We start from the raw sequence: 27,963 nt of genomic DNA, 5'->3' as shown, positions 1-27,963 counted from the left end.
ATGAAATTTTAAACACATATTATGAATATCATTAAAATTGTTAACATCAAAATTTTGCTCTGTAACTGCGGAGTCAAGCACAAAGAAAACTTAATTAACTTTAAAAAAAGTGATGCTCGAATCCTATAATTATTAAGCAGCTATTGATTTTCAAATCTTCTTATATTCTTGTCGTTGCGGAAATTCTCTCGCACCCAATCCTCGAATGTCATCTTAATCGTGCGATTGTAAAAATTTCTATACGTATTTGAAATCGTTGGAAGAATTAGGTTAGTTCCAAATAAAAACACAAAGGCAATTACGACAAAAACTTAAACTACATATTTATTGTTATTATTCTCTTGCATCTGAACGTCTCGCTGCAGCTTTCCCGGGTGGTCAACGCAATGGAAAAACGTGGCAACACAATCTCCTTTTACTGCCATGCATCACTGTTTCTTAACCAAGTGGCCTTCGCAGGTAATGCCGGAAATATGTAGCGTAGAAAAACTAAATCTGCAGATTCTAAATTCACTAAGTAATAACTTAAAAGCGTCGGACTGTTTAGGCTTTACCTGAATCATCTTGTCAAGTTTTTATCCCAGATTACAGAACGAAAATACTGTTAATCGGTAGGATGTGAATCAGATGTGTGAATTACACAATTTTACCCAATGAATTACTACCTACATAGTCACTAGTGTAAGAGTATTCAAATTTTATCGTTTTACTCACTTCAGCTGTTTGCTCGTAGTATACGTTTGATAAACCGAACACCGAGCTCCCGTGTGGCTCTTCTGTTAATCATTTTGCTTGTTTTTATCAAAATCTGTTAAACTTGTTATGTACAATATATTTATAGTTACTCTGTAATCTGTAAGTGTTCAAATTCATGATCAATTCATGAACACTCCCGCCATTTCTGAAAACTTTCAGATATTACAGTAGTTGATACAGTTACAGCGTTGCGTACCGATTTATAACGTCGCATATTCATGTTCAGTGAGACCGGAATGTAAGAAATTGTTATATATCAGCTACCTATTAGTTTTTTATGTTTCCTACTCATCATAATATTCACAATACCTACCCTACTCTTACAAGTTAACGTTCTTACAAGTTGAGCACATAACCATAAAATCATCGCATTTAATTAATTCATCGTAGAAACCTTTAAAAGTTACTAATAACCACCAATTATGCATTTATAATGCAATTTCAAGCATACCGGCAGGTATTTTTCTATTACAAACTGGCACCAAAATTTTCCAGAGAAATTCATTTCGTTTTCATGGCAAGCGGAATATAAACTTTCCTTTAACGAGTCGCACCAAAGTTTTGAAGAGTTGCCTCCAGTTCTGCTTGCTTCGGGATCCCAAATCAATGGAACTGCAAATGCCGATGCAGTTTTTCCAGATGATTCGTCCTCTTCGGTCAAACATATCATCGAAAATTCTGGGAAGGATTTTCCACCTTCGTTACCCGGCTTCAGATTCCGACGTGCTGCCGAAACCAACAATGCTGTAGAACAAGAGGTACGTACGTCAACTACAACACCCGGCTGACAATAGAATATGTTTTATTTTTAGTTATGGTTGAACTGCTCGACCCCTTAATTTTTAACCTTTTCCGTTCTTTGGTGCTATTGCAAAAACTTTTATCAATCCATACTGAATAATTTTGATGACTGGGAATATTCATTCACAAGTCACGGATTCTAAAGCGCGAACCTGAATGGACCCACGACTTCCGTGTTTTTGCAACAATCAGCCGACGATAATATTGTTTTCTTTTCTCAAACTTATTCTACCTAATTTCTAAAAGATAATTAAAATTCTTATCGAGTATTAGCATGTATTATATCGAAAGATCATTAGGATAGCTTAGACTTTTTGCTTATGCGTACGAGTACCATAATCATACCATATGCCGGCAGCAAGTTGCCAGCAACCATTTGTCTCGTGACCTTACATTCCACAGGACCGCAGCTCACGAGCACGAGTATTTGTCCTAATTAATCGCGAAACAAACATGTAATTTCGTTTTCGTAAAACAAAGCTGCACCTCGTTGGTTGGTAGCTTCTTATACAAACTGCGCGGCCTTATATTCGTAAAGCTGTGAAATGTTTTCAATTTCGTTTTATAGCCTGATTTCGTGGAAGATTTGCAAATTTCACCTGAGCTGAAAGTCCAATTGTACACCGGAGTTATTTTAACGACAATCGGCCTAATCGTCTTTGTCCTGTGTATTTGGCCGCTTTTCGTCTGTCTCCGAAGTTGCTGGCGGTATTCCACCACTTGCTGCCTTTCCTGTTGGGATCTACTTAACTGCCGTGATCCAGGTGTGGTGTGAGGTACAGTTGTATCATAAATCAGTACAGACCTTCTGTAGTTGTTGCGCATTCCTCACTCTGCAGATTAAAACTGCAACAGTACCGAGCAACGGGTTCTAAATTTATGCAGGTTATCGTATTATGTGTCTTGCGGCAAAGCAGAACGGACTGGATCCACCCACACCGGAAGAGTACGACCGCTTCATGTCCGGTTGGGAAGATCGAGCCCCTGAACTGCTGGAGACTTTGATGGAATCTTAAAAATATCTGGGATGGCGAAAACCACACGTGTAAATTTAACTCCTCCTCTAACAGCGATGAGACTTTGTCAAACTACCGTCTGAATTTAATTATAATTACAAGAATACATCAACATAGTTAAACTGATACCAAACTTCATAATCTTCGCCAAGTAGGCAAAATAAAAATTATCAAAACGCCTAAATCAATATCTGCAGGCATTTGCTAAAGTGCATGGGCTGAAAGAAATCGTGACAGGAAAAGTGAGAAGCGAACAATAAAACCAAATTATTTTCTCGCAATTAATTAATCATATTAGCAAGAACCATGAAAGATGAACAGCCAAACTTTCTGCAAATATCCCGATTTCTTCTACACCCAGGAGTAAAACCAGCATTCTTCCAGTCCTATCCACTGACACCAAATATGTACGTACCGCCGAATGTTTCAAGAGAAGCCTATTTATCTGCCATTGCATACGTCTTGGTCCATTCTCTTGCTGAAAAATGAAAAAAAAATAATATTACCAAAATGACACATGTCGACTGTGGCCAATCTGAATTCACATGTCGATTGTGGCCAATATGAATTCACACTTACCTGTTGCAATAGCCAGAGGCTCATTGACTTTCCACTGCTCAGCCACCTGATTATCCAAGGGATCGTCTGGATTTGGTGCGCTAAGTAGCGCTTGAATGGATAAAAGAACTGTGCGAATTTGCAGCGCGGGACTCCACTTATCTGGATGACAAAAAAGGCATTGCACACTTATAGGTTCTGCATTGTCGAGATTCTGCACCGTCTGTTCTGCCAATAATTCAGAAGAACCAGCGTACCTTTCAGAATGTCTAAACAAATTCGTCCAAGACGATCAATATTTGGATGATAGATTTTGGTCATAAAGCGCACTTTCGGGGCCGACATGGGATACTCCTCCGGTAGGAACAGTTCCAGCTTGAATACTCCGCCTTCAAAGGGCGACTACGAAAAATCACAGTGTCAGCCAGCGCGTACAAACGCAAACGATTTTCCGAAGAGACAGCCACGAACCCCTTCTGGTCCCGCGACGACAACATGGAAATACCGTGCGTTATTCTCATCAGGCACTGCCGAAATGCCAGCAACAGGCTCCTGAAGAAGTCTCTGTGTTTCCTAAATCAGAAGGAATCAGCATATTAAATTATAATGTTAAAAACCTTTCTACCAGACAAACCTTTATGATACGTTTCGTAAGAGCTTGTCCACCAGCTCCCTGACTATCCATGATTTAATTATAGTTTCCTTTTGCTAGGGCCGATAATCCTTGATAAAAATGAATCCTTATCCAGCAGGTCTCAAAAATCAACCATCGCTAGCACACCTGCAACATTTACAGCTAACTGTTAGAGAACTCAGAACTATATCATATGCCCATGAGACTAACGCGTTGATTACATACAATTAGACTGGCAATTAAATTTATAAAAAAAAACAATTTTATCATCATCCCGTGCTAAAAGCCTAAAACCTCTTACGGCCTTTACTACCTCGAAGGATATCTACGGAGCCACGAAAGATGAACCACCGAAAGTAACCAAATAACAAATTACGTACGTAATAATACGTATTGTAGTAACTAAAATATAGTTCCAGATATTCAGTACAAATATACTGCTAGTCTGTTACTACTGTGATGCTGCAGTAAAAGCGCTTTTTTATCACTAGAAGCACTGGAGGAATAAAAACCCAAACTCAAACAGCGAAAAACGGGATAGACAAGTCTAATAAGATTAGGATTTTATTTTAGGCGTTTTATCTGCGATGTGCAAACGGAATAAAACTGGCTGCGCCCGAATGGTGGCAAGGTGAGACTCAAATGACATTGCAATAATTCAAGCACTACAGTACAGTACAGATTGTGAGGGCAGCCGGCAGTACGTATTAATTTTGCTTATACTCGCAGTTGTGTCAATAACTGACAAAATAAATTAATAATAATTTATAATTAAATAATAAATAAATACAAATATATAATAAATATTATAAATTATTTATGTTGTTATTTTTTGTTGGAACGTAGAAGTTCTTTAATAATGTTGGAGTGTTGCTGCTTTACTTTTCGGCATCAAATTGCCATCAATTCGACGTTTCTATTTTAGTTTTGTACTCTTCCAGATTTAATGCGATGAGGTTCTAGAAAATGGTAGGTACTAATGGTATTTAAAGGTTAATAATTTCGGTATTGTGTGGTCGTGATTTGTGATTGATACTACTGTAATCGAATAAATTTTCAGACTTCAAAATAAAATTATATATAGTATACAACAATATTATTATTTATGTGCAGTTGTGCACTAATCATTCGTGCACATTGCATTGATTAGTGGCTAATGTAAAAGTATTTAATTTGAAGTAAGCATTCATCATATAATTATTATACGTAATATAAAAATTAATTTTATACGGTACTTACTTTAATGTCATAGAATACGACCTGAAAATTCCGGTACTTCAAGCATAAAATGCGTTGTGGACGTACAGATACCGTACAATTACATAGGGAGTTATTATGCATGATTCATACTCAGATTAGCGGATTATCTAATCTCGAGGCCGACGACCATTTCTGTGGGTTTCTGGATTGATCGGTGATCAGCTATCAGTTCGCCTGCCATCACTTGCCTTCCCTACATTGGACAGTTATTTTATGCTTTCTGTCCCTCTTTCATTGCCCTGGTTATAGTAAGGTGAGTTTTGCTAATTGTTATATTCTTTTTTGCTGCATCCGAACCAGCGGCAACAATAGAACGAACTGCGAAGACTAAACTGTGAAAGTGTAAGCCTGGTTTAGCCGCCGTAATACTGTATAGTGTACACTGTACAGTTATACATACGTTTCCCTTGGTTGCAGCCTGTTGTTATAGTATAACTCGAAAACGTTTTTTTGCCGGTAAACGCGGTAATTTGATCATAAAATTCTTGTTAACGTAACGTTAGCCGCGGTAAGCGCTTCGCGGAAATGGATGTGATCATGTGGGCATGATCCACACATTAACTGAATAATAATCTTGTCTGCCTCTGTATTTTCTCCCGTTAGTTAAGTTTTTGTTTGTAGGTCCGGATCTCCGAAATTCCGAACTGAGAATGTCGTTTGATAATCCGCGCCTGTACATCGGTGAGCCAGCGCCTGATTTCAACATCCCTGCTGTCGTTGACGGACAGTTCGTGGACATCCAGCTGTCCAAACTGCGGGGGAAATATGTGGTGCTTTTCTTTTATCCTGCGGATTTCACTTTCGTTTGTCCCACGGAGCTGATTGCCTTCAGTGAACGCCTTGGGGAATTCAAGAAAATCAACTGCGAAGTGTTGGGCGCCAGCACCGATTCAGTTTACAGCCATCTGGCGTGGTGCGTGGGTTTTGGGTAGATCGTTATCGAATTCCCATGATAGTGTGGTTTCCGATTTTTAGGGTCAATACACCGCGCAAGCAGGGCGGCCTCGGTGGAATCCACTATCCCTTGTTAGCGGACCGTACTGGAGAAGTCTGCAAAAAGTAAGGCATTTTCGCTAGCATCGTTCTGTGTGTCGTAAGCTGAGTCTGATAACAGAAGGCAACGGGAGGATATTTCGTTATTTGTGTACGAAAATAACTGCATCGTATGATTTTAGCGCTGTCTTTGTTAGTGCCCGTAAATCTGAGTTCCTAAACGGTATGATTAGCAATTTTGCTGTGGGCTGTTTCGATGAATCAGGTGGTAAATTTCGCCTCGCATGTGCAGGTTACGAAAAGTGCCGAAATGACTATTATTTAATTGCGAAGAATATCGTGGTGGTTTTACTCCAGATATGAACAAATTAATATTGACAACTAAACTTTTTTATTTATGTACAGTACAGTACAATAAATATCTTTTTGTGATGAGTACGAATATATGTGTTTTCGTTCGGTTTTTGCTCACGTTGATCTATTTCATATGATTGTTTTGCGCCAGGGTTATGTTAGTTCTGTTGTGCTGGCCCTCGTCGAACTTCAAATATAAGAGCCACTGGCCTGTGTTTGATACTCTCTGTTTTTGTGTGAAAATAAATTTGTTTGCATTCTCCGAAAAAAAACATGAAGAAACGCAGCGACGAGAATGTGAGCAATGCATTTGTGTAGCGATTGGTTTCGTGATGGAATTCTTTTGATCAGCTTCTTCATGGAAGTTCTACCGTAGATTAACGTAAATATACCATAATTTCATTAAATTTTAACTGTAACTATTACAGGCGAGGCTTCGACATCGCAATAGCGTTTGACGTAGATGCAACCAGTAGAAATATTTCCGGTGTAGCGGTGCTACACAAATTTAGTTCTTGAATATTGTGCTTCCAGGCCGATAGTATAGATTTCCTTGTGCTTTATACTGGTTACAGATATGGATTGTATTCTCATAAAGAGGGCAACGCTTATCGTGGATTGTTCATTATCGATGACAAAGGCAATCTTCGGCAGATTTCTATTAATGACATGCCGGTGGGCCGCAGCGTCGATGAAACCTTGCGGCTGGTTCAAGCGTTCCAGTACACGGATGAACACGGTATTAAAACTGTTGGATCTTTGTACTTATCGTTACGGTAGAAACGGTAGCTTGTTTAGCTGTTTATAATTAGTTGTGTTAGTGCCGTACAGTAGTACACACTTTGCGTAATAATATTATGATCAAAGTTATTACTATTGGCTGTTAGATTAGAGAAGGTTGAGAAATTGAAACTTTTGAAGTGCTGCAAAACTAGAGTAACTGCAACTGAAAGGGTTGTTTTTTTATAGTTTTTGATTAAGGAAATCTGATTGTAGTTTTCGAATTTCCATACTTGTGTATCATTTTCTTTACGGTTTTTTAGTATGACTGGCTCGTGTGCTACGTAGCTGCTGCCGTAGCAGTTATGTGTCGGATTACTTAATTGAAAGGGCTAACGCCTAACGGAAACAGCAGTCTCATGAGTCATGATATTGATTTTTCATAATTGATGAATTTGAACATGCTCTGTTCGCTTTAGGCATGGTTTGCCCTGCCGGCTGGAAGCCTGGTCAGGATGCTATGGTCCCTGATCCCGTTAAGTCAATGGACTACTTTTCCAGGCATTGAATTACCGGTTTACTGTATTTCTGAAGTCAGAAAATTTTGAGCGATATTGGTATGGAGAAGCGTGAGTGTTTGCCATTATGGGCTTCTATTCCTTTTTTGTTTCTGATACATTCTAAATTTTCTTGAATTCTTGAATTATTAATCAGCAATAGTAAGAATTATATTATGTTTTGCCGTACGTGGTTGGTTTAAGTTTTGCTGTTAACGATTTTATTTGGACGTCTTCCGGTTTCGATGGTGTTCTACGAAACGAAGGTTTTGTTCCGCTTTCTGAAGAGTCGTTGAAATTATGGTATATGAAATAAAAGGATGGGATTACGAAAACTGGCTTCATTAAAATAGCTTCGTAATTTGGTCGTCTGTGCTTCCGAATATTAGAGTCTTCCATGCGCGTATTGTACCGGTTACTATTATTGTACTTCTATAGGAGATTGCAGGCATCGCAAAAGTTTGACGAAACAACACGCAGGGTAGAACTAGCTACTCTAGAATACTTGATAGTATAATATACTTATTATTGTTACGTTAGTAGTGGTAGTACTGCTCTAGAATTCTTATAAAAAATACTCATTTCTACAGATGGTCTGCACACGCGAAAACAGATTTATTTTTGCCACATTCTGCTGAAAGAGCGGGACTGTAAATTTTTTTAGAAATGTTTTAGAAATGAATACGAGTTTAAGTATAATAAGGAGGGCGTTTATAATTTTCTGTCGCCGTCACAGTATGTAAACTGTTATGTGTTGTATTTATATCTATACCTTTAGCATCTTTAATATCTATTCCGTCTCTGGACACATTCGAATTTGCTGAACCAGCTCATTTATTGGGTTGGGAAAATTCAGTTGTGTAATACTGCTATTGACCTTAAAACTGGGATTCTGGTGTTATTCAGTGCTTCGTACATTTGTAAAGGCACTGTAGTTGTACAGTACAAGTTATTACAGCTACAGTACTTACGTGACTTGTGTTATCGTGCGAATTCTCATCACTGTTGACTTACTTACTGTACCTGCGTGTTGCATAACCTTGTCCTGCCATCTGTCGCACCCAATATCGGGATCGCACTACCACCAGGGATCCTGATCACATGTTATGATCCCCAATATAAACATGTACAAGCACACATTGTGTGAATACATAAACCATTTTAGGACGACTAAAAACAACGCAAGTGAGCTTTCCTGTAGTAATCATACGCTTCGTAAATTATTCGTCCAAGCGTCGACCACAGTGTTAACTGTGAAATTTACACGCGTTGTGTACATATCGCATATTGTATGCATGCAAATGTGCACACCTGGCTAAAAGAATTCTCAATACACATATTAAGCGCCGGATATCATTTACAGAGAACTACATTTTGATAATATCTACGCTGTTAGCCTCTGACAACTGTGACTGATCATCGGAAGAGCTGTGCAGGTATGTACGTAAGCAAGTATTACACGGAACCGTAAGCAAATATTTTGTAAAATCTTTTATTAAAAAATTCGGATTGTCTTGTGTCAATCGTTAAGGTATAGTAAGCCAATAGTAAGAAAACACTACTACTGCGGTTGCATCATTTCGGCAGCATATTGTTATTAGTATCATTATATGCAAGGCATATTTATGCATCCATAGTCTACCGGTAGGTTTCTAGTCTATAATGGACAATCTGTAGTAGTTTACAGAACACAGGAAAGAAAGCTCTACAAAAATTACGAGGAAGAAATACGAGTATACAGTTTTCAAACATAGGCATACTTTACATAATCATCTGTTGTATTTTGCACTAATAACATAAAGTAGTAGCCATTCGGTACAAATGTACAATACTATAGTACATAATGCTCACAGTCAGGTTAAACGCCGAAAGTGATAATTTATTGAAGGAGCATGTACAGCAGTTTTACAATATTTCTTGAGCAAGTCCGACTACCATGTTCAACTTCATACCCTACTCTAGTAAGTGCAGCAGTGTAAGTTTAGTAGGAGGTTTGCGTTATTAAAAAGGATAATAACTAATCTTAATAATTATAATACTGAACAACCTTTTTCTTTCGGTTTGCCGCCGAACCGACCATATGAAGTAGACACCACAAGTGTATGCATATTACCACGTACGGTGCAACAATTAAGTACTCCATGATGTACAGCAGAGTTCATACAACACGAGTGTAACTTGAGTTAAAGTATCATGATTGTTTGCATACATTGTTTGTGGACGTACACAACTACACATCGCATTATAAAATCCGACTGTCAGCATTAATAACAATTTTAAAAAGTTTCAAAAGTATTCGCACTAAACAGTACTGTACGATTATTAACAGTATTAAGTAAATACAAAGGTGCTGAGACGAGTACTATAAGTACGTGTGTACACCAAATTTAAAAATGCAGTATCATCCTCACTTCCGCATTTGCTGTGGTACTGACTGGTGAGTGCGCATGCATTCACAGTGATCTCGGCAGAGCCGTAGAAAAATCTGATTGTGAGTTTTAGGAAATTACTAATAAATTTTATTGTTGTATTAATTGCAACTTGCGACTGCGCCATAAATTGAATCAGATATTCATTTTAGATTCTGCAGTTTCTGGGAGTGTTTCAGCGCCATGTCCTTCGAAAGCCCCCGCCTTTTCATTGGCGAACAAGCCCCTGACTTCACGGCCACAGGTCAGTAAAAACATCAGCGTTCACGACAAAGCACTTGGTGCGCAGGCCACAGGAAATAATTGATTGCCTTTGACAACCTGTTAATGTTCGTTTTGTTTTTGTTGTTCCTGTCCGGTGCAGCATGTCGACTTTCTTGCTTTTACAGCTCTGGTAGATTACCAGTTTGAGGAGCTGACATTGTCAACATACAAAGGAAAATATGTGGTTTTCTTCTTTTATCCGGCCGATTTTACATTTGTCTGCCCAACAGAACTGATCGCCTTCAGCGACCGCATTGCGGAATTTAAGAAAATCGACTGTGAGGTCATCGGAGCATCGTGCGATAGCCATTTTTGCCATCTGGCATGGTGAGCAGATTATCCCATGATTCCACCAGGTTCTTGCACTAATGCGCTTTTATTTCTGTACCGATTTCTGGAGTGTTTTATTAGCTGCATGCCCTGATTTCCTGGCAGTAAAAAAGCGGCATTGCAACTTAATCGTTCAAAAATGTACTAGTAATAGTACTAGTTATTAGAACTTGTTATCCGGCCTCCAATCAGTATTTGTGGCTAGAAGGTGCGGACGTTGCTATTAATTTTAATATTAGTTGAATAATATTCATCGGCAATAGGTGCCAGACTCCGCGCAAAATGGGAGGACTGGGTGAAATGAAATACCCGATGGTGGCCGATCGCACTGGGGAAATCGCCAAGAAGTATGGTGTCTACTGTCATAAGGAGGGTAACGCATATCGAGCACTGTTTATTATCGACCGTGCTGGAAATTTGCGCCAGATGACCATTAACGACGTAAGTAATTTTGCGAAACCACCGTTTAGACAGCGGGGTAACTGCAAGAAAATATAATATTACATCGAAGGAAAAATTCTGTTTCCTAAATGAATGGCTGAAAACGCAATGCAAATGAAGGCAAAACTTAGTGCATTTGCACTATTGGCGATGTGCTTTCTTATGAGTTGTTTTAAAAAACTAACTCACAAATTTTACTCAGAGTTTACGCATAAGCGTGATGCCATTGTCATGGCTTTCGGCCAGCCTATTTAATATCGACCTATTTTTTCGATATTGAAAAGTACATGTTAATTGACTGTATGAACTTCTAAACATGCAGTAATCATGCTTAAGGGAGGAAAACTTTCGATCGTCAACTGATTACTCTTTTTTTTTTTATAAGTGCTAGTAAGGGATGATCGAATGTTCTATCGCAGATGCCGGTTGGTCGAAGTGTTGATGAAACATTGCGGCTGGTGCAGGCCTTCCAGTTCACGGATGAGCACGGAATGGTAATCAGCTGTATTTTCCAATAGGTCATCGACAATTCCCTGTCAGCGGCAGTTGATAATGGAATGATTGTTTTTCAGGTGTGCCCGGCAGGATGGAAACCAGGAGAGGATGCCATGCACGCCGACAGCAAAAAATCCAAGGAATACTTCGCTAAACATTGATCTCAGGAAATCTTACCGCATAGTCGTTTACACAATAACCATGTGAGTTCTTTGCAAGAAATAATAATTTCATCTTCCGTAACATGCCGCATTTTTGAATGCGTCTGGTTTGCTGGATGGCAGCTAAAGCTACTTTTGTGTTTAGTTACTTTGGTGTGAATTCTGTGTTTTGTTACTTCAGTGATTTAGAGACAACCTACTATAGATAGTTTACCACATTTGGCTTTAATTGCGAGTTTCAGTTTCCGGAGTTAGAAAAGTTATTGAAGTTGTATAAAGATGGCTGAGGTATTGCAGTGTACATGTGTTGGTTGTATCTACAAGCTCAACCTCGGCCTCCGGCCTCGGTTGAGAATTTTTAGAATTGAAGAAAGTAATGGGGTAGTTTTAAAAATATTTAGGAAAAGGAATTTAACTGGATTGGAAATGCGGTTTGTTTTGAATTTTCATTGTCGTCATTAAGTACTCAATGCTACAGAATTCAGCTAAGTTAGTTAATTACTTCGGTAGACGGTTGAAAGTGTAAAATTTCTTTTTGCTTTACTGTGTTTTCCCGGTATGGTATAACCACGTCGCAAGGTGTAAAGCAAAATTGCGCTTAGCATTAGTAACCTCGTGTTACGCAATAGGGAGTATGTTGTGTAAATCAATAATTGAATTATTACGTTGATATCTTATTATAAATATAATAAACAGAGCTATAAAATTAATATAAAGAGGCAAACATAAATATTAAACATATACATGTACTAATGAAAGTGCCATCGTTAAAATCGTCGTCCACAAAGAAGGTCGAGCCAAATAGCATATCGGCCAAAAAAAATTATTATTAACATATCGACCGAATCCCTCCTCCTCTGTCTGACTGAAAAAATTCCCTTTTTTATATGACCGGCGAAATCTTTTACACCTCCGTCTAACTGCCAAAAATCCCACCCTTACTATCTGACCGTCGAAAATCCCTGTACTTCTATCTAACCGGCGAAGATCCCCGTACTTCTACCTGACCGGCAAAAATCCCTGTATTTCTATCTGATCAGCGAAAATCTTTGTAATTTTATCTGACCGGCGAAAATCCTGTATTTCTATCTGACCGGCGAAAACTCCTGTACGTCTATCTGACCGGCGAAATCCCTGTACTTCTGTCTGACAGGCGAAAATCCCTGTACTTCTATCTGATCAGCGAAAATCTTTGTAATTCTATCTGACCGGCGAAAATCCTGTATTTCTATCTGACCGGCGAAAATTCCTGTACGTCTATCTGATCGGTGAAAATCCCTATACTTCTATCTGACCGGCGAAAGTCCCTGTATTTCTATCTGACCGTCTGACCGGCGAAAATCCCTGTATTTCTATCTGACCGGCGAAAATCCCTGTATTTTTAACTGATCGGCGAAAATCCCGGTACTTCTATATGATCGGCGAAAATCCCTGTATTTCTATCTGGCCGGTGAAAATCCTGTATTTCTATCTGACCGGCGAAAATCCCTGTACTTCTATCTCACCGGCAAAATTCCCTGTATTTCTATCTGGCCGGCAAAAATCCCTGTATTTCTATCTGGCCGGCGAAAATCCTGTATTTCTATTTGACCGGCGAAAATCCCTGTACGCCTATCTGACCGGCGAAAATTCCTGTACTTCTATCTCACCGGTGAAAATCCCGGTACTTCTATATGACCGGCGAAAATCCCTGTATTTCTATCTGACCGGCGAAAATCCCTGTATTTCTATCTGGCCGGCGAAAATCCTGTATTTCTATTTGACCGGCGAAAATCCCTGTACGCCTATCTGACCGGCGAAAATTCCTGTATTTCTATCTGACCGTCTGACCGGCGAAATCCCTGTACTTCTTTCTGACAGGCGAAAATCCCTGTACTTCTATCTGATCAGCGAAAATCTTTGTAATTCTATCTGACCGGCGAAAATCCTGTATTTCTATCTGACCGGCGAAAATCCCTGTATTTTTAACTGATCGGCGAAAATCCCGGTACTTCTATATGATCGGTGAAAATCCTGTATTTCTATCTGACCGGCGAAAATCCCTGTACTTCTATCTCACCGGCAAAAATCCCTGTATTTCTATCTGGCCGGCAAAAATCCCTGTATTTCTATCTGGCCGGCGAAAATTTTGTATTTCTATTTGACCGGCGAAAATCCCTGTACGCCTATCTGACCGGCAAAAATTCCTGTACTTCTATCTCACCGGCGAAAATCCCGGTACTTCTATATGACCGGCGAAAATCCCTGTATTTCTATCTGGCCGGTAAAAATCCTGTATTTCTATCTGACCGGCGAAAATCCCTGTATTTCTATCTGACCGGCGAAAATCCCTGTATTTCTATCTGGCCGGCGAAAATCCTGTATTTCTATTTGACCGGCGAAAATCCCTGTACGCCTATCTGACCGGCGAAAATTCCTGTACTTCTATCTCACCGGCGAAAATCCCGGTACTTCTATATGACCGGCGAAAATCCCTGTATTTCTATCTGGCCGGTGAAAATCCTGTATTTCTATCTGACTGGCGAAAATACCTGTATTTCTATCTGACCGGCGATAATCCCTGCATTTCTATCTGACCGGCGGAAATTCCTATACTTCTACCTGACCGGCGAAAATCCCTGTATTTTTATCTGATCGGCGAAAATCCCTTCCCTTATCTCTCACCAATTATACATTTCTGCCAATCAGCTATTAGTTACCTTATGTTAAGCCAATCAGCGAAATTCGTTTTGGTCATGCTTTGTGATTCGAATGACGAGAAGATCGAAAAACTAAAGTCACAAGGACAAATAACACGATTTAATTAAGCGCTTTTTAAGCTATCGTGGGAAAATCAGCGCCGAAAGGATAGGAGAAAATGATGAAAAACGGCCAAGTTAGCTCTTTATATAAATAATAGTGATTGTAAAAATATGTACATGACTACATGTATAACCAGGCTACCCCCCACGCTAGTGTCACATCAATCAGTCTGTTTTACGTTACGCTTTTTTGCATTTCTGTATTTCCACTATATCCACAATATTAACAGTATTAACTAACCGTATAGTGCTCTTTGGCTCCTAAGTGTCGTTGTACCGCATGCAGTTAGTCAGCGGTTTTCGTTCGAAACGTTTCGCATTTCCGCCAATCCTTTTTTTTTAATTTCTAACGATAAGCCAATCAGCGACATTCGTTTCGAATGCGTTTTGTCAATCGGAGGACGAAATGATCGAAAAACAAAAGTCGTTGACGCAAACTACATGCTTTTAGGCGCTTTTCGAGCTATCGTGTAAAAATAAGTATTGAACGATGTAAGAGTAACTGTTTCAAAATAATAATTATTTTCATCTGCTGCAATCAAAACTTGCATTCCCGTTAAATGAACCAACCGAGTGGACAAACCGAGTACGTATGTGTGTGTCAGTGTGTTTTTGCTAAATGTATGCCCTTTGGCTTAATAATATGCATAATTATAGTATACATATGTTCGTACATATGCCATGAGTCAGCGGTTTAGGTTCGAAAGTTACGCATTTCCGCCAATCCTCTGTTACTTTCTAATGATCGACCTATCAGCGAAATTCGCTTTGGAGCCGTTTCGTAAATCGGAGGATGAAAAGATCGAAAAACGAAAGTCGTTGCCGCAAACTACATGATTTTAGGGATTTTTTGAGCTATCGTGTAAAAATTAGTGTCGAACGGTGTAGGAGGAGATGTTGGCCGAAAAAACGGCTCAGTTAGCTTTGTATATATAATACTTACCGTTTGTTCTGGCAGTAAATTAAATATTCCAATCAAATGTCCCTTAGCATGTACTTAGGGCTAGTTATATAGCTCGCAATATTCGATGTTATAAAATTACAGAAGTTCTGCTTCATCTGCACTCGAATAATATCGTCAGTTCGGCACCGTGTACAAGTATTAATGTGAGCTCTGGCGACTAGATCCTGGCGTCTGGCGCGGCCGAAACGTTTCGGGTCACATATCGGAGTGTTTTTAGGTCGCGCAAATGACGAGACGGGATGAGTCTGCGTTTATCGTCGTCCAGTAATCAACCATCACCGCACTACAATTAAATTGCAGCTTGTCAAGAGCGCACGCCTCTTGTTAACTTAATTGTCCCACAGGTAGTCCATTGCCGCATTTGGTTGCCGGTAATGGGAGCATATCAATTACTCTTCTCACTGGTTAGTTCTCATAAATGATTTGGTAAATAGTCAGTATATTACTGATCATAAACAGTTCGGAAATCGTTAGCTTCAGTATAACTATTTCTTGCGTATTGCCATGGGTCGATTTAAGTTACTGTAAATTTGCTCATGGTCAAAGGGATTAATCGTTGATTATCGTTGATTATGCAGCTCAAAATCGTTGATTATTCGTAAAAACTGAAAAATTCATGAAGACTGAAAATCTACTTTTTCAGTTCCGATGTATTCCCTGAGGGCATTTTACTTGTAATTTTCGAAAATACACTATTAAAAATTAAGTCTATTAAACAAAACGTCATATATTATATGATCGTAATAGATTGGAAAATGTAACGAATAATTTAAATAGAAGGTAGCCGCACTTGCACTTAGTGTTAATAGAAAGAAGCAGTTCACAATTTTATTATGGCTTTTATAACGTGACTTCTGAATAAGGTGAGAAATCAACCAAGATGCTCGAAGAGGAAAACTTAAATCCCATCTCTCCACTGTCGAAAAAATTCTCGTACAATAGTACATATATATTGTAACTACTGAGTAATATTACAAGTAACAAAAATAATTAGAATAATATGTACTATTAATTACTATAAATCATATACAAATTTAAATTTTTGTGTGTGTTTAGCAGACACTGTGCAAAGCGGATAAAGGCGAACCGCAACATATGCTATGATACTGTACACATGTGTTTAAATTATATTTACCCAGAATAAATCTGGATGTGTGGATTTGGTATGGCAATTCAGTTATTACCCTAGTATTATCGGTACCAATATCAAAACATACAATTCATTTAATTTACATCGTTCTCTATAAATTCTTATGTTTTCAACATGTCCAGCTCCACAAACCGCACGTAGGTAAGCGTAAAACTGAGATTTGAGAACAGAAATAATATTAGTACCAAACGTAAAGCGGCCCATGCGGAACTTTTGAAGAACAACTGCCACAGTAATACCGTGAATGCGGGTTGGGTTACGTGAGATTTTCTCCGTGCAACATTATATTATTGACAGAAGTACTAATAACCAATAATAATATCAGTACTTTTATTCCTTTGAAGTTGCCGCCGATTCTTGATTGGTCAGAGTTATTGCACAAACCATCGACAGACTGGCGCGCGGGCATTCTGTTGAATGCACGATTCGGTAAACTGGGAACCCGGCGTCGCCCGCCTATAATGCTCTGCTTAATGCTCCCTTATTAGATCGTATCTTACAATAAGCTTTTTGACGTATACATGTCCTTTGATTCTTTTGAAATTGAAGTCTAACCAAGGGGTGGCATTGCAAGAGCGCTCGAAAGTTCCAAGATCTTTTTTAAATTTGAGATATGCAAATTTCCTCAGTAAGTGCATGCATATCAAAGAAGTTCCGGCAACAGACCTTAATCTTCCATAGAAGTATTCATGTTTCTTTATGTCGCCTGCAGTAGTTAAAACATAGCCAACTGAACTATTAATCGAATGAGTAAATATGTTGCAAAAATTATCTGGATCCTGGATTTGTCGGATGAGTAAAACTGGAAATCGAAAGCAGTGCAATTAACACTTTGTTCTTCGTGGAAACAAAACTGAAAACATTAAGGGTGACCGCAGACGTTTCCCACCAGGAAAAGCCGGGAAAGGTAAGTTTAGTTTTATCGTAAGTATAATCGAAGTTTATGGTAGAGATATTCAGCCCAGGTTTAAAGATTACACTAGTACTCACTTGATACGCCGTAAAATATTATTGTAAGAATATGTTTACATAACTGAAAGAATTTGAAAAATCAAAAAGCAGTGCAGGGGAAAAAAGGCATAAAACTCATAAGCTCTCAAGCTCTCATAAAACTCATAAGTCTTTAAAAACTTCCACATTACTGAGCTACTGGCCTACTGCACATTGCCAGGTGGTAGGTAGAAGACCACTTCCCTGAAGCTGCAATTTCTGGAATATATAATATTCGTATAAATGCAATATCGCAGTAGCGAAACCGAAATATTACGAAATACACTTATTTCGTAGTATTTCTGTAAAGCCTAACTGTTATACTTCCAAAAAAGTATATGCAGTTCAGCAGCTGTGACAAGAGAAGTCTGATGTATGACTATGAACAAAATTACTAAAAAAAAACGCGGCATCTACTGGAAAGGTGGGTAGCAACCGCAGTAGCGCTAGCAGTACTAAAGTATGATTAATAAGGTGGGTATGATCAGCAACATTAATAATGGTCAGTGTGATAAAAATGCAAGCCGCAACGGTAGCGCATAAACTTATAAATTTGATAGACAACACTGAGGTGCTCATAATTTCTGTTATACATATCCAGCTGTCTTTAGCACTGAGAAATCAGCATTTTGTAACAATTTCTAGAATTTGCCGAACGCTGTTCTAAAGCGTTGAACAGTATTCTAAAGCGCGTTCCATATCCACTAATCGCTCAATGAGCCACTAATGCAAATTTCGAATTAAATGACAATGCCAAGACGTATAGGGCAACTAAATGCCGTAGTTTTGTTAATTTTCTATGTCGGCACCCCAACTGCAGAAATTGTATACATTTACGTTGTGTATTTGGTATGAATATACACAGAATATATGCGAATGCATTGTAAACGCATACGCGGCATATATCAAAGAAAAATTCTGTATTCCATTTGTTATGCTCTCACTTTTGCACCTGCCGATATAATCCTATCCACGCGACAGATATTAAGGATGAATATGACGCTCTAGCTGCTCTTTAACCGGTTTAGTGTTCGTGTTATGTACGCTCATCTTAGATCGGCGGCTTCTTTGATGTTTAACGTGCGCCGTTCAGGCTGTCTCAATTTCCGCGGTGCTGCCTAAAACAAAACAGTGTAATTTTTTATTATTAGTACCCGTACAAAGATGACAGAAATAGTATTACTGAAAATTTTGGAAACTGCAAAACTGAAAAGCTGTTACTAATCTAGGTAATAAAAATGATGGGGTCGTTGCAATTGGGACTTTCTTGAAGTGTTCAGATCCGCATCAAAATTATGTAAAGCGTTAATTCCCTTGCTACGAATAGAAACGATGCCGCGCATTTACTAACTATCCTCAGCAAATTTCTGGCAGCACTTACCCCGCACATACTGTTTGTCAAGTATACAGTTGGAGCGGTTTAGTGTAACCGTGTAAGCGATAATTATGTTCAAATTGTTTTATGCAAGCGTTGCTAATAAAGTGCCGTAATTATTCTTCCTTGTGTGTAGCTTGCAGAAATGCCCACTGCATCTCCATAAAAGCTTCCTTCACGATCCTCTCAGTGCGTCTTACTGCCGGTTCACAATGGGAACGTGGAGTGTCGCTGCGCCGTGGAAGCACAGTTCCGCTTATTCGTTGGTGGTCATTATGAATTTTGCCGCCATTGTGCCTATTGATTTGAGACCGACTAATCATTTCCATTCGAGCTTTTTGTTACCGAAAGACGATGATTTGTCCTCTTCGTGGTGGATGGATGTAGCTGACGGAAAAGTGATGAAAAGCACACTTGAGACGATCAGCAGCAGTATTAGCAATCATAATCACAATGCACCTGACCTCAGACGAGTATTCCTCAAAAATACTTCCGTCACATGCAACGATGGCTCAAGATCCGGGTAACTTAAGAATTTGATTTTCCTAATGGTTTGAACAACGCTTACTGCACGACCACTTCGCCTTTTCATCAAGAAAATCTGGTGACCAAAATGAAGTTAAAAGGTTCCCCGGCACCATTTTAAGATATAAGCCGAAAGCGAACGTTTCCTTAATATGCATTCCCTTTTTAATACATAATATGCACTCCCTTTAATGGTTACCAATATTCAGCTATAGCGATCATTTCTTTAGAGTAGTAGATAATATACTGTAACACATACGTCTTCTTTTGACCTTTCATGCGCAATAATTTTTAAAAACAGCAATCAATATTTAGAGACATTTTGTTACCCCTTAGTGGCGCACAATACTACTAAATTATATACTTCAAGTACATTCGATTATACTGTAATTAAGAAGTATTTCATTCGGTGGTGAAACCTGCATGACGATTATAACTGATTGTACTTAAGAACTGTGAATCAGCCGTTGAAATTCAGTTAGTTTGGAAGTAAAACCATATAGTTTTTGCCAGCAATGATTAACTCCTTGTGTTTTCTTATAGTTATTACATCCGAAAGTATCCCGGGAGTAAGACATGGCTAATATTCCTGGAAGGCGGATGGTACTGCTTTGATTCAAACAGTTGTGATTCCCGCTGGATGCACAGTCGGTCACTCATGTCGTCCAAGACCTGGCAAGAGCATCACATCGCATCTGGAATTTTGTCGCCAGATGCGGAAGAAAATCCTCTTTTCTGGAACACCAATATCGTGTATGCGGTTATTTTGCTTGCATAATCTGTTTGTGCCATTCCAGTTTTCGTTGCATTTTCCCAACAAGATTATTTGCAGATACGTACCGTACTGTTCAAGCGATGTTTGGACGGGCATCACTTCCGCCAAATCGACAAGTGCGTATAGTAAGCAGCCAAAGCTACACGACACACATTTTGCGTTGCGTTAGAATTCCCCAAATCATTTATCTACAATATGTTGGTGTATGCATAATGAAAGCAACTGGTTGTATATTTTTTACCGAATATTTATTTATATAGTATAACATGTATCTGCGTTAATGCGTGTGGACGAATTTTTGGTAAAGAACATAATGCAAATAACCATAACAAAGTACTGTACAGTACAAGCATTTACTCATACGGCGAACCTAAATAACAAAACGAATGCGGCATTAATAGTATGTGTTCTACAAATGTGCGTACGTTATTACATTGTAATATTTTTCAGAGCAAAAATTTTCCTTTATGGGCGCTCTAATTCTTCGAGAGGTCGTCCGAGCTCTTCTGCCACGCGGACTGCTGAAAGCAAGAAAGGTTCTTCTTGCGGGGAGCAGGTGAATAGTAATTTTTTCGCCAGATGCAATACAAATGAACTGTTCCTGTAGCAGCAGTCAGCGGTATTAATATCCGCAAATATAACCTTTTATTCTAATGGATATCTTTGAATTGATAATCTGATATAGCGCTGGGGCAACCGGTGTAATGCTTAACGTGGACCGGATTGCCGAGCAGCTTCGCGACGAAGGTTGCAAAGCCGAAGTGAGAGGGTTAATGGATTCCGGATGGTTTTTGGAATCGGAGCCGTTCCGTACCGTGGACTGTGTGGATCCACGCCGGTGTTCTCCCATAGAAAGTGTGAAAAAGGGAATTAAATTGTGGAACGGTGATATTCCTGACCGGTGCCGGAAACTGTACAGACATGAACCATGGAAATGTTATTTCGGCTTTAAGCTTTATCCTGTGATACAAAGTAAGACATGTACTGCATTGCTTACTAATGCTTGATTGTACTTGGCACGCATGTATGAAATCTAGATAAACGTGCATTGTGGCAGAGCTTTTAATTTGCTTCGTTAAAATGTAATTTAACTACGCATAGTGCAACTATACATAGGCAACTGAGATAACATAGTGCATAGAGTAATTTCATTAGCCTTACGTAATGCAGGATGGTGGTGCTGAGCTGTAACCCTCGGCAGTATTCATTTAATGGCTTAGAATGCAAAACTGCTGGACCGCTACTGTACAGTGAAATACTGTATCAGAATGTATTTTTAGCTCCATTATTTGTTTTTCAATGGCTGTACGACGAAGCTCAACTCATGGCCGCCAACGTTTTTGTGCCTCGGACTAAAGCGCATGGAACATATGTGCAGACCTTGCGACAAACCATGGTGGACTCTTTGAACAATATTTCGTAAGAATGAAATACGATTAAGATTTATTCGCTGTTCAAAAAACATACTTTTCTGTTTAGCGCGGTGTTCGCCCCATCTTGTGTTGGGCACGTTGTGTTGACCGAAAAACTTTGGTCCCAGTATTCAGTTAATCATGTGACCTTTGGAAGCGCTTTGAGATGCTGGTGGGAAAAGCGCGGATCCGGAGGTCGTCTTCATTCTACACCTTCGAATTCAGTTCGGATGAATGAAATGTGAGTGGTGAAGTAGTTTAAATGCGCACATGTGCTTTGATATATATTTTATGTATATGCATTCGCTTTTTCGCTACAATTTCATATTAATTTTGCTTTCACATCTGTGCTTATGTTTAGTAAGTTATTAAAATGTTTTTAGGCCAGATATGCTAAGTGATCAACCCACGTCTCCGCCACTATCCTGTAAGGAACAGCTAAGGAAATGCCGTTTAAGAAGGAAGAAACGAAGGCAATTAAACACTTCGGGAAGTACAAATGCCCGAAAGAAGCGTTGTCGATGTCACTCCGAGAACAATGTTGTTGATAAAATGAACAGGAAATCACTTAGAGCACAGCGTAATAAACGCCGAGCGGGGCTGCCAGCACATATGCAAAATTTTGGGACCAAGTTTTGCAGTAGCCATGTAATTGATCGGTGTTCTTTGCCAAACTGTAATCAGTATTGCCCGAAAAATTATGATACGTTTTCCGCACAACCAATAACTTTCGAACAGATGCTGCGGAATGCCGGCGTTTCTGGTGAAGATCCTATAGGAGAAGTGTTTCTTTAGATTTTGTTAACTTATGCGTAATTTGGTTTTTCATATGGCCTGTACAGTCGGACTGAAAGTTGAAAAGTGAGCGTTTTCATTTCAGTTGTTAATAAAGGTTGCGATTGTTAGTTGAAGATGCGCACTTGGGCGCTTCATTTGTATTATTATTCTTATAGATTTAGAGTAGATAACACTTGAGTCATTTTTTATGGCTCGACACGGTCCTTAAACTGCAACATGATACAAAGCGAAAAAAATATCATTACGCCAGGTAATTTACAGTGCGTACTGTACTCGTATTATATTTATGCTGCTATGTAAATCGGCGACTCATGATTTCGAGCTATCAAGCATGATCATAAGTTATCCAACAATTAAGTTACCAGAAAGAGCATTTAGTGTAATCTCTGTCACTGTAGTACGAGTACTTCGAAGTAGTCAATTTCAATTGCAGCACCCAATAGTGCCGATCTATGACAATGAAGACCTGTTTTTTGTTAGCGCTATCCACACGGCTGCGAATTTTGGTATGATGTGCTAGTATATAAAGGAGTATAACCGTAGGGCAAACATCTAGACATATTTCGGCTGAATGGCGTTGCTTTTTAAGAAAAATTCCCTATTGTTCTTCGCAGCTGAAAGCTGCACAGGCAGTAGAGTATTTAAAGGAAGAAGCTGTATTAACAGCGATAGAGTACAGTCATGTAGAAGAAACCTGGTTGTAGAAGAGATAAAATGGAATTTCCGTGCTTTTACACATTTCTATCTGCTGTGGCAGCAATTTTAACGCTGACCACTGCACTTCTTCCGGACGATTACGTCCAGAAATCTGCTCAGGACAAGCAGAATATTCTGTGGACGCAGATTGAAAGTTCCCCATACAGTCCGGCGCCACTGCCGACAAACAATCCCAGTTTTGCGGATTCTATACGTCTCTTCAACCAGAGCTACCTTCAAGTGGTGTTTTTTCACAGTTCCGATGAATTACCACCGGGTCGTAAGAAACTGGTTCACACCTACGGAATGGTGGCCAAAGTGGAGTTGGTAATCTTTCCTAATTCAACTTACACGGGTTTATTTCGCACGGGCGGAATCGGCCTGATACGCTTTTCTGTAGCCAAATACGATCCGCAGAATATCGTCCCCGCCATTGCTGTGAAGATTTTGGTTGATGGCCAGAAATCACAGAATTTTTTCGCGTTGAATAACACCGATGGACAGGGAACAAACACCAATTTTTTCACTCGTCCCATATCCAATTTCATCGACGAGCCGCTGACTATAGATCCAACGGCGCACGCTCTGCAGGCAGTAATAAGCGCCGCCACGAAAAACCTGCCCGGCGGCCCGGATGACCGGCCGGAATCCGCCCTCAATTTGCCGTTTTACGAAGCGGCTTCCGTTGACGCAAACGGAATGAATGTCTCGGAAGCTGTGCGAGCGCCGTACAGAATTACCTATCTGCCCAACGGCGATTTGGGATGGGACGCCAACAGTGCTCAGGATGTGCGCATGCAATTAACCACAATTCCCGAGAATTCAGTACTGTTCACCCTGGCAGTCAGTCCCACCCAAAATAGCGATGCGACGGAAATTATCGGACAGTTGGTGTCGCGTAGTCCGGTTTTTGGATCGCATTATGGCGACGAGAATCTGTTTTTCCAACACCCTTCTAAACGTTGGAGGTCATAGATTAATCAGAGGATCTAGTCATAATTGAAGTTGTGATTGCATTATTTAGTTTGTCTGCCCATGGAAAAGCTCTACTATCATTTTCCATTGGATCATAATACATGGCAATGCAATTCAGCTCTATCGAAATACATAGTATCGTATAGTACGAAATCATAATTCGTATTGTGTGTGGTAAAATATGTACCTCCACATATGTATAATCTGGTTGTATACATATTTTACTGTTGTTGTTGAGAGCTATAAAGAGAATTCTCGGTGTGAATAAAATCCTCACTAACAAAATGCTCCCTAACGGTACTTCTGTCGGTTTCATTCTACATAAAAATCGCATGTTCCTTGCGAGCCTAATATTCAAGCTTTTACTTACGAACACTACTAGCACACTGTAATTCGTAACAGGAATGTTAAATTCACTAATTAAGTACTGTGCTTCTATAAAAATACGGAAGCACACCAGCAATACAGTAAGAATTATCCTAAGAAACAATTAGGGTGAAAAAATGAATCTTATTTGCATTCTTCATCCAACAACCAATTTCTGGGATTCTTCAGAACTTGAAGTAAATCATTTTCTCTGGATCCAGGCGACGGTGAATGGCAGTATTCCCATTTCTGTTAAAGCAGAATAGTTAAACGCCTCATAAACTTTTGCAGCCGGTAGTAAATTAGGTGATCTCATATTAATTGCATTTATTGCACTTACGGCTAAGAGCGGCAGTGACATTAAAATGCTTTCGTATCGTGCGCCAGGAGTAAATAGTCCAAACTTCGTGCCTCGATCATACAACACTATAACGAGGCAATTATTCCGAAAATTACAATAAGTTTATGGATTTGTTTTGGTAATAGACTGAGCATCCTGCGGCATCGTACAGTTAAATTCCACATATCTGTAAACGAAAAGCACATAATAAGTTTTGTTATTGCTCGTCGAATCGATCAACATGAACTAAAGCGCTTTTGTACCGTCCTCGTCGCAGTAACTGCCAGTTTCGCTCTGGTGTATCGTATGGCTTATCCTTGTTTTTTGTGACTATTGGTACGTAAGAAGGTATAACGGCGTTTGCACAGCTCTGCAATTACATTCTCAATAGGCTTTCATTGTTTAAGAATGGTGCAAAATGAAACGATATTATCTTCAAGTGCACAGCATTTGCGCCCGTAATTAATTAAGTACAATACAAAAGTTATTTATGGTAAAGATAATTACTGTACGATTTGCACCTGAATAAATTTGAAGGAATTTTCCAAGGTCGGCTCTTCTAGATCGTCAAAGAATATGCCACCGACACCGCGACGCTCACCTAATATAAATACTTTTCGGTATTAGGCATTCTTATGAAACTTTTTATGGCTCTTCACAAAACGTAAACAAGTATATGATCTTTTTACAATGACATAAGACCGCATTACAAAACAGGTAACAACAATAGCAAAGGTCTATCAACATATCTGTAGATTACCGTAGTTATACCGTTTATATTTCATACGTTTTGGCAAATATGATTTCACAAAACGTTTGCTGTTACGCGAAATGGAAGAGTGCTCACTAACCTCGATGCGATATGACAAAATAATTGTCACACCACTCTTTGAATTTATTGTATTTATCGGCACCGAACGGATTGCACGCTTGTTTCAGCTGCAAATGGAAATGCCGGCAATCCTGCAATAGACAAAAATCATCCTAAATGCTGGTGTTATACAGATATTTCGGCTCTACGTATTACTTTAAAAAGGTACAGCGCCATAATTATTATGTAGATATTATTTACGACTACATTGTTCGCAAATCGTAGTATTGCACAACAGAAATCACGTTTTGTTGTTCTGCAAATATCACCTCTTCATCCAGATAATACGGCGTCAAGTCGGTTCCGCCGCCAAACCATGCCTGGACTGAGCCGCTAGGGTCAATTACTTCAAAATAGCGATAATTAAAATGAATGGTTGGCACGTGTGGATTCTTCTAAAAACCCAAACAATGATTATTTTGTTATCGTATGTTTAATTATTTTCCTACCGGATGAACAACTGAACTGATTCCTGTAGCAAAGAAGCTGAGCTGATCGGATGTCAGGAGCTTTCCCCTGTATTGTCATCGAGCATTTATCATTTCTCAACACATCAAGTTAAAAGTATCATTCGATGTGATCCATTTTACCTCGAACGCCTATAAAACCAAAACATGTTTTTAGATTTATGATAAGAATGTTATGGCAGGTTTTTAAATCAATCTGCTGTTTATATTGTACATTTGCGCTACCGCTTCCTTTGGCAAAACGCCGTGAACCACCGATATGTTTACTCCTGCTTTCTCAAACACCAATCCGTCTTGCAAAACACACGATATTCCTCCACCGCCCTATAAGAAAAGCTCCCATTCCTGTTTATTTACATCTGTACTGTACGACAAATTCGAAATTAGCTTATTCCTATCAAACGAACAGTATTTACGAAACTGAGCAAATGTCTGACGAGCATCTGCTTATTCGAAGTAGAAATTATTGTCATGTCATTCCTCATATCTAATAATAATAATAATAATAATAATGGAAGTTTATTGTCCTTTGCACGGAGCATTAGCCCCCTCTAGGCTACAGACAACAGTCGTGAAACGACATTGGAGTACAACAATCGCAAGTACAAGATCGCAAAGCAAAACACAAAGCATTCTTCAGCAAAACACAAAAACATCAACCAAACGGATACTACTGATCAGATGCAGTAACATTAAGAGACATAGAGATGGAAATAAACATTATTTTTTTTTTTCGGTTGCGATAAGTTGACGCTATATTACTGTGGAAAAAAGGGAGGGAGACGATCGCGCTGGGGTCGATGCATAAAACCAAAACCCACGTACAGCTAAATTAATTGAAATTTTCAAAAAGTATTTCCAAAAGAAATCGTGGGAAAAAGGAGAATTCATATTCTAGAATTCAAAAAATCTAGAAAAAAAAATCTAGAATTCAAAACGCTTACTTCCGGTCTTTCCCATCGGTCTACCAAAAATTTAGCAGTAGGTTCAAAAGCCTCCAAGGCATGGCAAAAGGATTGCTGGAAAAATACTCTATTAGCGCATAATTTAACAATTTGCGGCTCAACTAGAATATTCATAATAACAGGTAATTCACGTTGTTAATTCAAATGCTCTAGCGGAATATTGTGCCACACACAAGTAAGACAGTGATTATGTCTAATACCTGGATCCTCATAATGAATATTTCCATACGGCATTTTATCGGCGGATTCTCCTATTGACAACGATTACAGTAGGTAACACAAATTTCAAGGTTCTATCAGTCTTAAATACGCTTATTACCTTTGCATAGACATATAATTAACATACACGTACCCGTTACGCACTACATTTGCACCTACAATTGTACTTGTATTATACAGAATAAATGCGTGACCATGCAGTACCAATATGTACAACCCGTTTTTCTCTGTCGTTCGATGTTCAGAAATTAAACAGTTCCAAAATTAACTTACGACTGAGAGATTTTCTCTCGATGTTATTGGAACGGCCATAAACTCAGAATCCATTTCATATAGATTTCGCTTTCGGTTGCACCTTTCACTGTCTTCGGGCAGGGTTTATTCAGCTCTTAAAGGTTTTCCGTCCAATATTTTGGTAGCATAGAACTTATTAACCGCTTGTTACGCATAACTTATTAACCGCTTGTTATCTTGTTATCAGGCACTCATTTTTATGTAGTTGCAC

General features: G+C 39.1%; 5 protein-coding genes and 1 pseudogene across 6 annotated transcripts; 4 read left to right on the top strand and 2 right to left on the bottom strand.

The window, feature by feature from the left end:
* Positions 1–91: 91 nt before the first annotated feature.
* On the top strand, positions 92–3,033 carry LOC129588212 (uncharacterized). The gene is made up of 5 exons (XM_055482366.1): positions 92–269; positions 366–459; positions 1,252–1,514; positions 2,126–2,321; positions 2,443–3,033. The coding sequence occupies exons 2-5, from the start codon at positions 387–389 to the stop codon at positions 2,571–2,573; spliced, it is 663 nt and encodes a 220-aa protein (XP_055338341.1). The 5' UTR covers positions 92–269; positions 366–386; the 3' UTR covers positions 2,574–3,033.
* LOC129588213 (ubiquitin-conjugating enzyme E2 N-like) lies at positions 2,637–4,324 on the bottom strand. Of its 2 annotated transcripts, none has more exons than XM_055482368.1 (6): positions 4,079–4,324; positions 3,766–3,912; positions 3,603–3,704; positions 3,389–3,533; positions 3,153–3,293; positions 2,637–3,051 (listed from the first exon to the last, which is right to left on the bottom strand). In XM_055482368.1, exons 2-6 carry the CDS (start codon positions 3,814–3,816, stop codon positions 3,011–3,013), a joined length of 480 nt encoding a protein of 159 aa, XP_055338343.1. In that variant the 5' UTR covers positions 3,817–3,912; positions 4,079–4,324; the 3' UTR covers positions 2,637–3,010. The 2 variants fall into 2 exon arrangements, with proteins under 2 accessions (XP_055338343.1, XP_055338344.1); XM_055482369.1 differs by having other exon boundaries at positions 4,146–4,324.
* A 261-nt stretch (positions 4,325–4,585) lies between these two features.
* Positions 4,586–12,074, top strand: LOC129588215 (peroxiredoxin-1-like; annotated as a pseudogene).
* Positions 12,075–17,210: 5,136 nt separating this feature from the next.
* Positions 17,211–22,621, top strand: LOC129588157 (carboxylesterase notum2-like). Its single transcript, XM_055482280.1, has 9 exons — positions 17,211–17,591; positions 19,186–19,572; positions 20,118–20,327; positions 20,407–20,465; positions 20,800–20,905; positions 21,035–21,321; positions 21,630–21,768; positions 21,829–22,002; positions 22,145–22,621. Exons 2-9 carry the CDS (start codon positions 19,262–19,264, stop codon positions 22,554–22,556), a joined length of 1,698 nt encoding a protein of 565 aa, XP_055338255.1. The 5' UTR covers positions 17,211–17,591; positions 19,186–19,261; the 3' UTR covers positions 22,557–22,621.
* Positions 22,622–23,147: 526 nt separating this feature from the next.
* On the top strand, positions 23,148–24,500 carry LOC129588077 (uncharacterized). Its single transcript, XM_055482122.1, has one exon. It carries the CDS (start codon positions 23,274–23,276, stop codon positions 24,228–24,230), a length of 957 nt encoding a protein of 318 aa, XP_055338097.1. The 5' UTR covers positions 23,148–23,273; the 3' UTR covers positions 24,231–24,500.
* Positions 24,501–24,550: 50 nt separating this feature from the next.
* Positions 24,551–27,963, bottom strand: LOC129588234 (oxygen-dependent coproporphyrinogen-III oxidase-like). The gene is made up of 13 exons (XM_055482398.1): positions 27,732–27,963; positions 27,440–27,490; positions 27,219–27,293; positions 26,489–26,598; positions 26,398–26,406; positions 26,257–26,323; positions 26,077–26,202; positions 25,788–25,899; positions 25,458–25,537; positions 25,200–25,306; positions 25,107–25,123; positions 24,937–25,022; positions 24,551–24,845 (listed from the first exon to the last, which is right to left on the bottom strand). The coding sequence occupies exons 1-13, from the start codon at positions 27,783–27,785 to the stop codon at positions 24,741–24,743; spliced, it is 999 nt and encodes a 332-aa protein (XP_055338373.1). The 5' UTR covers positions 27,786–27,963; the 3' UTR covers positions 24,551–24,740.

Source organism: Paramacrobiotus metropolitanus, unplaced genomic scaffold, assembly GCF_019649055.1.
Source record: "Paramacrobiotus metropolitanus isolate TYO unplaced genomic scaffold, Prichtersi_v1.0 Parri_scaffold0000028, whole genome shotgun sequence".
Classification (NCBI taxonomy): domain Eukaryota; kingdom Metazoa; phylum Tardigrada; class Eutardigrada; order Parachela; family Macrobiotidae; genus Paramacrobiotus; species Paramacrobiotus metropolitanus.
Note: the sequence above shows the minus strand (reverse complement) of the source record. Positions and strands in the feature narration are given on the sequence as shown.

Coding starts and splice junctions, on each gene's coding strand:
- LOC129588157 (XM_055482280.1), top strand. CDS start 19,262: ATGGGAACGTGGAGTGTCGCTGCGCCGTGGAAGCACAGTTCCGCTTAT. Junction 21,322..21,629: donor GCTTTATCCTGTGATACAAA/GTAAGACATGTA, acceptor ATGTATTTTTAG/CTCCATTATTTGTTTTTCAA. Junction 21,769..21,828: donor GACTCTTTGAACAATATTTC/GTAAGAATGAAA, acceptor TTTTCTGTTTAG/CGCGGTGTTCGCCCCATCTT.
- LOC129588077 (XM_055482122.1), top strand. CDS start 23,274: ATGGAATTTCCGTGCTTTTACACATTTCTATCTGCTGTGGCAGCAATT.
- LOC129588212 (XM_055482366.1), top strand. CDS start 387: ATGGAAAAACGTGGCAACACAATCTCCTTTTACTGCCATGCATCACTG. Junction 460..1,251: donor TAACCAAGTGGCCTTCGCAG/GTAATGCCGGAA, acceptor AAAATTTTCCAG/AGAAATTCATTTCGTTTTCA. Junction 1,515..2,125: donor ACAATGCTGTAGAACAAGAG/GTACGTACGTCA, acceptor TTCGTTTTATAG/CCTGATTTCGTGGAAGATTT.
- LOC129588213 (XM_055482368.1), bottom strand. CDS start 3,816: ATGGATAGTCAGGGAGCTGGTGGACAAGCTCTTACGAAACGTATCATA. Junction 3,534..3,602: donor TCGTCGCGGGACCAGAAGGG/GTTCGTGGCTGT, acceptor GATTTTTCGTAG/TCGCCCTTTGAAGGCGGAGT. Junction 3,294..3,388: donor TTGTTTAGACATTCTGAAAG/GTACGCTGGTTC, acceptor TTTGTCATCCAG/ATAAGTGGAGTCCCGCGCTG.
- LOC129588234 (XM_055482398.1), bottom strand. CDS start 27,785: ATGGATTCTGAGTTTATGGCCGTTCCAATAACATCGAGAGAAAATCTC. Junction 27,491..27,731: donor CGAGAGAAAATCTCTCAGTC/GTAAGTTAATTT, acceptor CGTTGTCAATAG/GAGAATCCGCCGATAAAATG. Junction 26,599..27,218: donor ACCGATGGGAAAGACCGGAA/GTAAGCGTTTTG, acceptor CTTTTCTTATAG/GGCGGTGGAGGAATATCGTG.